At 40.2% G+C, this 11,272-nt stretch overlaps 1 protein-coding gene across 1 annotated transcript; it reads left to right on the top strand.

The window, feature by feature from the left end:
• Positions 1-7,766: 7,766 nt before the first annotated feature.
• LOC138688283 (olfactory receptor 6B1-like) lies at positions 7,767-8,675 on the top strand. Its single transcript, XM_069799608.1, has one exon. It carries the CDS (start codon positions 7,767-7,769, stop codon positions 8,673-8,675), a length of 909 nt encoding a protein of 302 aa, XP_069655709.1.
• Positions 8,676-11,272: the final 2,597 nt, after the last annotated feature.

Below are 11,272 nucleotides of genomic sequence, written 5' to 3'. Positions count from 1 at the left end.
CTTCTTGTTCATGCTGCAAGGGTAGATGGTGGATGTTGAAATTCAGAACCTGGCATCACCTGTAGTAGCAGTTTCTGTATGCAGACTCTGTTACTCTGAATTTTTCAGTTTTTTGAAATAACTGTGGCAAGATCTTGGTCCATCACATGTTAGCTGCTCCTACTAGGATCAAACCCAGTAAGTGTGCAGGGATATTCAGGACTGCTGTTATACACTCCACAGAAGACAAAAGGCAAAGCTGATCTCATGTATCAGGCATAGGAGCCACCACAGCTTGATGTGAAAAGGCAACCTTATACAAATGTCAGCAAACAGCTTGCATGGAAAGGCAGAGCTAACTATGGTGTTCTACAGTGTAGATATGCCTAGATATGAAGACTCCCTTTATAGCCAATACAAAGACAGCGTCACCTCTTGGATGTGATTCATCTCATCCTTAATAGATATCTGAAGTCATCTTCTCTAACAGTGTCCTTATTGTATTTGCTAGAATTTCTTTCAAGTACTCCAATATATGCTGTACATTGCTGTAGAGTCCCATTCCTTCTCCTTACCTCTCCCTTTGTGCATATGTGCTGTGGGAATAATTATAGATGTCAGAGGGTTACTATTTTTCTAATGAAGCTTTAACCTGGGGGGATACAATTTGGGTTTTGGACAGGAGAGAACCTAATATCCTATAAACATGACATATATCTTTCTCTCCTTTCTGAAATGCTTTTCTCTGACAACAGAGATTAAACAAGGTAATGAGTCAGGGTATAAATAGGCAGAAAAATCAGAGATTCTTTAACTGAAATGTTTATTGTAGAACTTAGTTCTCCTACAATCTGAATTGGTACTCCTATTTAACTTAAGAAAAAAATTATAGACACAATGAAATAAAAAGCTGTAATTTGACTATATCTGATGGATATTTGAAATCTACAGCTGAAGAACATTTTTTTTTTAATTGGGAGGGGGAAAGTAGCTGTTTCCTGCTGAAATGTAAACATTGTGAAACTTCCTAAATAAGGAAATAAAAAAAATATAGAAAAAAAAAGGAAGGTAACAGGTGTGACTGAAATGATTTAGAAAATGCAGAATGCTGTGTGCTAGGGGGGCTGGTCAGGATTTAGGAGCAACCCAATCCTTGACAACCAGGATGAGGATATCCGTTAGAGACCAGTTTGTCCTGTTTCCCAAATAATCTGGTCCCAAGGGAGTTGCAAAGAGTGTAGGAGTCAGATGGTTCAAGAAAACAATGTCCTATCTGATGGGCCTTACATGTTTGCTCACAAGGCAAGCATAGAGTCCTCAGGGCAAGCTGGCTGACAGAAAGCCAAGGGAGGGGTGTCCCTGAAGGATATTCAGGTATCAGGTGCCTGCTATTTTCTGGTGGATCACGGGTAGATAAATCATTGCAGATGACCACAGCTCTCTTCTGTGGATTCCCAGGATACAAATCCAGGATTAGCACTGATCATATTTTGTGAACTCTGGATTGATTTATTTTTTTTCAGTGTGTCTGACTACTTTTTCAACAATTGAAAACAATAATGATGCATTGCTCTTTATGAGGACTTAATCCAATAAAAATAGCTATAACCCAAGAATAGCTGTATAGGCTGGCACTTGACACATACCCCAGAACACCAGAGATTTCAAAGTGGGTTGAGATGTCTTCACTGAACTGTCTGCACCTTCTGAGTTATCTTAGTTAAGACGTCTTTAGCATCTTCAAAAGATGAGATAGTAATTTAGTCTAACTTGAAATAACTCCCTCCTCCTTTCTGTTTATGCATTTCAAGACACCTCTTCATTTTTTATGAAATAGACAAGATTTCAAATGGTTCTGTCACAGAGGTGGTGATTTTATGTGTGCATCCCTAAGGTTTGTGAAAACAGGCCCAAAGAAACTGTGGACAGACATTTCTCTCTACTTTTATACAGTGGCAGAGGAACTGAAGTTTTTGAGCACCCACATCACGAGTATGTGTGCATTTTACTGTTAAAACTGTTTCAAGTAGAGAGGAACTCATAGCTTGATCTCAGACACATAAAGCCTTTACAATGGGGAACTGTCTCTTGTGGGAGGGACCCCATGCTGCAGCAGAGGAAGAGTGTGAGGAGTCCTTCCCCTGAGGAGGAAGGAGCAGCAGAAACAACGTATGATGACCTGACCACAACCCCCATTGCCCATCACCCTGAACCGCTGACAGAGAGTAGGTAGAGAAAACTGGGAGTAAAGTTAAGCCTGGGAAGAGGGAGGGGTGGGGGGAAGGTGGTTTTGAGATTTGGTTTTCTTTCGCATTATCCTACTCTGATTTGATTGGTAATAAATTAAACTAATTTCCCCACGTCGAGTCTGTTTTGCCTGTGACGGTAATTGCTGAGCGATCTCCATGTCCTTATCTTGATCCACAAGCCTTTTGTTGTATTTTCTCTCTCCCCTGTCCAGCTGAGGAGGGGAGTGATAGAGTAGCTTTGGTGGGTACCTGGCGTCGAGCTAGGTCAACCCACGACATATATTATTGATAAGTTTTCTTTACTAGTGATAAGTTTGTAGTAACCTGTAATATTATATATACAATTGTTGCTGCTATTATTAAGTGCCGCTATTATTGAGTGTCGCTGTTATTGATTTTTGCTATTATTTATTGCCGTTACTATTGATTGCTGATGTACAATTGTTTGCTAATAATAATTTGTAATAGCTTGAGATATATGTATTTGCTTTATTAATCATAGATATACTTACTAGAGGTGATTTTTGTGGTATTTGTGGTAATCTGTAATAAAGTAAAGAAATTTTGAGGATAAAGCCTCTATGTCCTTGTGTATTATGGAATCATACAAACACACAGTCACAATCTGTACACAACCAGAGGCCAGGTAACCCTTTATGTCATGATGGCATGGACAGCTCGGTGACACCTACAGCTTTGGTCAGCTTATACCCAGAACTGCATTCACTGTATTAGAAAATCTTTATTCTGCATGCTGTGAATTCGGGCACTGAAGCTTCTTTCTGTAGGATCTGGCTTCCCTCTGTCTTTGTTCCCCCTCCTTATCTCCTTTATTAGATACAAGAAAAGAAGCAGTTGCTGGAGCTTCTACTGGGCTTGAGTCACAACACCCATCCTGCTCCTGCCCCATGCACAAAATCCATGCAGGGCTTGTAAGAGAGATTGTCATTGTTGATTGGATACCATCATCCTGGCCTATAATGCCTCCCTCAAAATGGCATGACAAGTACACATAAAGCCCTTGTAATCTATCTGCAACTCAGGTAATATGAATACATTTTTAGAGATTTTGTTTTCCAGCTCAGTACTGAAACTGGCCACAGAACTCAGAATTATCTAAAAACACGAGAGCAGTGTTTAACACGGCAAGGGAGAAAAAAAAAAAGTTAGTCCTGCAGTCATCTTTACAGAGACAGGATCCTTCAGGGAATGGTCTGAAGGCTTGCTGACAAGGTCTCAAAGGCCTCTGTGTAGAATTATGCTCCTGTACACAACAAGCAGTCACAGCCTGCCCTAAACTGTCAGAGGTGCGCTGAAGTCTGTGGAACCATAGCTACTTAAAGACACTTCTAATTTCTGCTCCATATCTGACTTCAAGGATAAAAAGGAAACACGTAAATCTGGAGAAGCCTCGTAAGATGGGACCAATGTGTAGCTGATTGTCTTATTTTCATGTGACAAGGCTCAAATTTTGGTCTCCTTCAGCCTTGCTTGTGAACTTCGTCAAGTCTCCATCTTGTAAGTTCTAACACCCAATGTCCATGATTTTACTTTGGAGAGATGCATTGCGCATGTTTACACCAGACATAAATGAGAAGACAGGTTGGATTGGTGATTATCTTTACAGAAAGATGCTAAATAATCTTTTTTTTTTTTTTTTTGTATATATCAATTACATTTTGATAAATAAGCTTATATTATGTTTATATTTGGGCAAAACAGTGAACTGGAAAGAGCAATAATGTTAATGTTAATGTTAATGTGGTGGTGATTTGAAACAGGCTTCATAAGTCAACAGTAATTATCTTTATTGAGATATTAGTGTCAAGTACATTCCTCCAGAAATTTTAGGCTTTACAGAGTCCTGATGCTGCACTAATGACGCCTAACTTTCTGCATATAAATTGATCACAGTAAAATGGCTGCAGCTGCTAGCACAACTATTGTTCTTGAACCCCTTTTAGTGGCAATTCTTTTGATCTGAAAGGTGTCATTGTCTAAATTTTAGCTGATCATCTAGGAATTATGCTCTACAAGTAATGGGAAGAAAATTCACCTTTTAAAGTGTATTAAATGGATCCAAAATTAGGTGTAAAATATGCACTTTAAAGCCTGATACACTTTTTAGATCCAAGCCTGTAAACTGGTGAGAGATTTTAATTGAAATTTTTTCAATGAAGTTCAGGGTTACTTTTTTTTTAATAGGCAAAAAACATTTTCCAGCAAAATTGTTTTCACCCTGATGAACTCACAAGGACCATAATGACAATTCTAATTTTAAAAAATGAAAATAATAAGACAAAAAAAAAGTATTTTAAAAATCACCATTTAGATACATTATTTTATTATAGTAGGAATATCTCAACAAGTTAATAAAAGTATGTATCATTTGTTTTCACCTGCATTTTGCATGTGAAAACAACTCTGAATGTTGGGGTTTTTTCACAGAATTAAAAGGAAGCTGTTAAAATTGGCCTAACAAGTCTCATATGCACTCTTTAGGGTCATAGGATAATTCAGATTGGAAGGGACCTCAGGAGGTCTCTAGTACAACCTCCTGCTTGAAGCAGAATCAGCTACGAGGTCAGAGGAGAATCAGCTATAAGGTCAGACCAGGTGGCTCAGAGGTTTACTCCGGCAGCTCTTGAAAAGCTCCCAGGGGTTTTCCTGCAGAGTCATTTCTCAGCCCATCAGTCCCAGGGTCATATCCCTGCAAGGTCTTCTTCCTTCCTAGGGGTGGGACTTTGTGTTTCTCGAATTTCATGAGTTTCCTCTTGGCCCATTCTTCTGGCCTGTCCAGGTCCCTCTGGATGGTGTTCCTGCCCATGAGCATATCAGCTAGTCCCCTGCAAGTGGCATCATCTGCAGATTTGACAAGAGTGTACCTTGTTGGTGAAGACCGAGACAGACAAGGCATTAACTATCTCTGCTTTACCTGTGTCTGCTGTCACGTACTCACCTGTGTCATTCAGCAACAGTGCCCCATTTTCCTTGTTCAACCTTTGACTAATGTAGCAGTAGAAGTTCTTCTTGTTGCCCTTGATGTCCTTTGCTGGTCTGAACTCTAGCTGAGTTTTGGCTTTCCAAACCCAATGTCTATATCCTTGGACAGTGCTTCTAAACCCCTGCTTTGTAGTTTCTAAATCCCTGCTCTGCTTCCATCTCCTGTATGCTGCCTTTTTGCATTGGAGCTCCATTATGGACTCCCTGTTCAGCGAAGCCCGTTTCCTGAATATACTGAAGTCTGCTACCCTGAGTCTAGGGTCTGTACTATGCTGTTGTTTTTTATTCCCTCCCAGGATCTTGAACTCCACTGTTCCATGGTTCCACATAGCCAATATTTCCTTTTGTTTTATAATGAAGTCATTGACACTTTATAGTCTTTTATTTGAAAAAGTGACTTACTAAAAGGTGCATTTGTTTTTTTAAACAATATCCTGGAAATCTAGGGTGGAGGTAGGGATGGTGGAGTGCTGGTTCTCTTTTATAACAGTAAGAAATTATACTACTTAGAAATGTTAAAAAGTTAGATTGCAAGACATATGTCTAAAAATTGCAGTGGATGACAGATAAATAGGAGGTAAAGAGAGAGAAGGTATAAGAAAGAGAGAAGTAATGTGAGACCCCAGAGAAGAGAGAGAAGTGGCAGGGCAGAGATTGCAACAGAAAGACAGAAACAGAATATTGTTTTGATCCATTTCTTCTCATTACTATTCTTTCCTGAAAAAATACTTTTAACATTTACTTTGATGTGATTATTCAGATTGCCTAAGATAACAGAAGTTCATAACAATATTGCCGTAAGTGAAGGAGCAAGGATGGAATTCAGGTGTCCACATGAGAACCACTACATCTGAGTCAGTGTTCCAGACACCCTTTGTGATCAGCAGATGTCATCTCCTAGGATGTGACAGGTCTGTCCTGCTCTAGACACCTGTATCAGAAGGAGATGAGTCTCCCACTGGTAGTGCCTACTTCCCTCTATAGACTATAAAGGAGGCATAAAGTGCTAGTTTTGAGTTTGATGCCTAGAAGCTGCGTGTCTACATTAGGGTTGATGAATGCCATCCTTCTTGTTACATTAGCTAGACACAGTCAGTGTGTGTAGCAATAGCTGTGGCAGGGAGCAGTGCGTGCAGCACCTGGCAACATCAAGATCAGGCACCTATTGTCTTTTTTTTAAGAACAAACAGTAAACTTTGGTTTGGGCAGCCTGACTTTGGGTAGCTAATATTTGTGCCTAAATGAAGTCCTAAATACAAAGCTTGGCCTGGAACTGTTGTGATTACCATCTTAAAAATATGTGGAAAGAAAACCCAAACCCACAAACAAGACTCTTAAATTAAGCAACAAAATAACAAGGCTAACATAAACATCAACAGTAATAGAAAATCTGTTACTTTTATCTATCACTACAGGAAAATGATACAAAGGCTGGTTGTCACGGTCCATAAGGAAGTAGGTGTCCAGATCTTATTGCAGTTAAATGAGAGTAAATTATCAAGGACAGGATCCTTCTTTCCTAGCGCCTGGTGTCTAACATCTAGTCAGTTCAGTTTTCAGTGATTAATGACAGAGCTGGGCACCTCTTGATACTGATTCATCCCACCTGAAGACAGATGTGCCATGTAGTTTGAAGAGAACACATGAAGCAAGGGTCTGCTTCTGGATGATTTAAGGAAAATCCTGGATTTAATCTAGGATAAGATCATGTTAGCTGGCATGTAAACCCAGTTCATGAATTTCTCAAATAGTTCAATGATGTTTTATAAAGGAATGTTTAAGAAGTCAACCAACAGTGGTCAATATCCAGGAACTAGAATTTCTATGTCATTATTTATTTTTTTCTTCTCAAGCTGAAATAAGTTGTTTGAATTTCTCATTCTCCTAGGAAATGATCCAGCAATATAGTTTTAACATCATCTTATAACAATGTACCAATTCTTGTAAATTTTCCGGTTTCAAAAAAAATAGCACATTCCACATGCAAACTGTTTGAACGGGCAAAAATAGTGATAAAGAATGACCAGCTCTTACTTTCCAATAACGTCGGGATCACAGTTCTGAAACACCTGAATCCAAAAGGCTAGATGCCTAGTTTATCTAGCTCCCATTAATGCCTTTGAAAATTTGACCAAAGATTTACTGAACAACTAGAATAAAGATGAACATAGGAATTGGGGGTGGGATTCATCAGAATGTACTATAAATGGCTTCTACTTGGTTGCCTATTCCTGTACTAGTCATCTATGTTTCCCTTGTTATTACCGGACCTGCACTTTTGGTGCACTGTATGTCATCCTAAGGTAAGTGTCAGTAGGTCATATGAACTGCCTCTTTCTTTCCATTGATGGAAAGGAGAACCTACAAGGCAAGCATCTAAAACTTAGTCAGACAAATCCTGTCTTGGGATTGGAGTTTTTGTTTAACTTTTAACTATCCCACATTCTGCTTTCTTTTTTCCTGGTCTATATTTAATCTCCAAGGCTCAGCTCTGCACTTCTCTGCATAGAGGAGAAGAATTCCACTCAGCTGCACATGTTCCTCTTGTTAGGATTCCCAGCCCTAGCAGACTTGCATGTGTTGTTCTCCATAGTGTTTCTGCTGACCTACATTTTAACTGTTTTGAAGAATATGGTCATCATTGCCCTGATCAAGACAAATTGTGAGCTCTACAAACCCATGTATTTTTTCCTTGGTCACCGCTCCTTCATTGAGGTCTGGTATATCTCAGTCACTATCCCTAAACTGTTGTCAAATTTCATTGCTGAAGACAGGAGTATTTCCTCTGTGGGATGCATGACCCAACTGTTTTTCTTCAGCTCCTTCATGTGCACTGAGTGTGTCCTTCTCTCTGCAATGGTGTACGATTGCTATGTGGCCGTCTGTCAACCATTGCACTATCCAGTCTTGATGACATACGAAATGTGCATATACCTGGTAGCTGTCTCCTGGTTCAGCAGGTTCATTGTGTCTTTGATCAAGATTTCCTTCATCTCTCAGTTGAAGTTTTGTGGTCCCCATGTTATCAACCATTTTTTCAGTGATATTAGCCCTGTGCTGAACCTCGCCTGCACTGATATGTCACTGGCAGAGATGGTGGACTTTGTATTGGCCTTATTTATACTGCTCATTTCCTTCTTCATCACTCTTGTCTCCTACTTACTAATTTTCATGACAATCCTGCGCATTCCCAATACCCAGAGTAAGAAGAAAGCCCTCTCCACATGTTCTTCCCACCTAACTGTGGCCACCATTTTCTTCTCAGCCACCCTCTTCATGTATGCCCGGCCCAAGAAGATCGACCCTTTTGACTTGAATGAGCTTGTGTCAGCTGTGTATACTATTGTCACTCCCATCCTAAACCCCTTCATTTACTGTCTGAGGAACCAGGAAGTGAAAAGAGCACTGAAAAAAACTCTCTGTGAAAATAATTGTTATCTCTAAGGTCTCCAGATCCGTACCTTCTCTCCAAATACAAGGATAAACTATGATAAACTGGAACTGATAAGCACACCATAAGGATATCTGGCTAATGACTGTTCAAAATGGACACAGACAGTGATCAGTGGAACAATGACAGGGTGGAGAACGCTGACAACCTGATCCATCTGAATCAGTCACCTCTAAGACCATCAAAGGTGAATGAATGAGCCGTTGTCGCTGGTACAGAAACCTACTAAGGTGATTCAAAGATTAAACTCTCCCAAATGCTATGCAAGCTAAAAGGGACTACTGTGTAAAGTAGTATAAAATTTACTCTAGGAAGTCTGGAGGTGGAGGGAAAATTTGGGATTAAACAAAAGAACTGGAGATGTTACAGGTTTTTTAGGGAAAAGGAAGATAAAGAAAGATATCAAGTACAGGAAAATGAAGAGAAAAGGATATAAAAGGGACTGGTCGTGCATAAACAGGCTGTTGGTCAATACACTTGTCTGGGCAACCACTGCACCTGGTTACCACAATCTGTCCCACCTATTTTCCTTTCTACGTCCTGCCTCAAGATTTTCCCTCTAATGTATTCATGTGCATATATGTGAGTAATTTGGTAATGAGCATAAAGCTATTGAGTAGGAAAAGAGACCTGGAAAGCCAGATTCTGGAGTGACAGAAGTTTAGGGGCCAAAAATCAGAGAGACTGGTGTCAAGGAGCAAGATACTGGAGAGGCCATAAGTCCAAAGTCCAACTACTGGACAGACTGGTACTCTGCATGTCAGACATTGCAAAGACCAAGGTCCTGAGAGACCAAAACTGGGGAGACAAAAGGTCTGGTTAATAGATTTTCTATTAGTAGAGATCCACATTCATGCTGACTGTGTTACACGCAGACCTGTAAATATAGTGTCCTTCTGTCTGTATTGATCCATTTGTGGCTCTGTGTGCACATGCATGTGTGTGTGTGTGTGTACATGCACTTATTGGGAATTCATGCTCAGGCTCACTGCTAGCAGGACATGAAAACTAGGGTAAGAAGCAGTCGTTCAGCTCCCCTGACCAGGACTGCAGGAATTCCCTAGCTCTTTTAGTACATTGGATTCAGCTACTCTTAACACACACTTGACCACAGTGCTCAGAATCTCTTAAAATGCATCAAATTTGAAATTATATGTGAGATACAGCAGCTGAATTAATATCCATTGATTCTAATGCAACCATTTTCTCATTAGTTCTTGTCACTGACTAATGTTTGGGCATGTGGAATTTTTTTAAGCATTTGGGTGGGGTTTTTTGGTAATTCCAGTTTCCTCCATTCCAAATTATGTCTGTTTGGAAACTCCTAATCTCAACACCACAGCAGTAATCACAGGCTCAGTTTGGTCATAAAGACTCAGATTAATCGTTTACAAGACGTAGTTGAAACTCACTTTTTCCAAACAGGTTTTTAGCACATATATCCATGACGTGGCATTGTCACAATGAAAATAGAAAGTTCCACCAGGTGAAAACTATTCCATGAAAACATTGTATGGTCCCAAACAACACTTTTGTACAGTGGCCGGAGGGAGCATAGACTACCTTACACTGTGTCTTGATACCACTCTTCAATTCCATACCTACCACAGGGTATTGGTTTCTTACATGCTCAATAAGAATTCCCCTCATTTCTTTTTTGCAGAACTCTCAAATACCCTTTTCATTTCTTGCTGTTACCTCCGCGGTCACAGAACAGACATACTGGGCAAAATATTAATAAAAAAGTGAAAATCACCACAACTCACTAAGCTGCCACAAAATCCCTTTTTGAATTGAAAAATTTAAACAAGAACATCCACATTTTTGGAGTTCTGCTAGATGGCTATGCACTAGATGAGACTCAAAAGATATCTAACATAAAGACCATGCCATGTGGCCAGGGCAGTTTATTCCACAAGGTGCAAGCTGTCATTTATTGGAAAAAGACTAGTGTGCACTGAGCTGGTAGCAGAGATCTCTCTTTGGTTTGGTCCACGAAGAAAGCACACATATAGACTTTGCCAGCACCAGTGAAGAGCTGAACACCAGTCTGTGTCATGCAGGGACACAAAGAGTTCCTTAACAACTTTCTACCTAAAAAAAAAGCGCATCTATTCAAGGACTGCAGACCCCAATGCTGAAGTTAGCTTTGTTCCTGTTCATTCTGATTCACCCTGCATTGCAATAAAACCAGTGTTGAAACTGAAGTCTTATGTCTTCCTACATGTCTTGTTACATTACACCACAACATATCATTATCTCTGCATCAGTAGAGAGGAACTCATAGCTTGATCTCAGACACATAAAGCCTTTACAATGACCCTTTGGCAGAATCATTTCCGTTGAACATCCCACTGGGGATACTTGTAGAAGAGTGATGGCAGTTCAATGAGGGGCAATGGGTGAGCTGGATGAGTATTGCAGAGGTGGGGGAGGCCAGAGGGGGCAGTAGTTCAGGGAATTGCTCAAGGCTTTGGGATGGGGAAGAGGGTATGAGAGTGGGAATTTGGGCACCCACTGAACAGAGCTGGAGGGCAGGCCTGGGACAACTGGGACCTGTAAGCTGTCACCACCAGAGAGAAGATGCTCT

Source organism: Haliaeetus albicilla, chromosome 12 (genome assembly GCF_947461875.1).
Source record: "Haliaeetus albicilla chromosome 12, bHalAlb1.1, whole genome shotgun sequence".
NCBI lineage: Eukaryota > Metazoa > Chordata > Aves > Accipitriformes > Accipitridae > Haliaeetus > Haliaeetus albicilla.
Note: the sequence above shows the minus strand (reverse complement) of the source record. Positions and strands in the feature narration are given on the sequence as shown.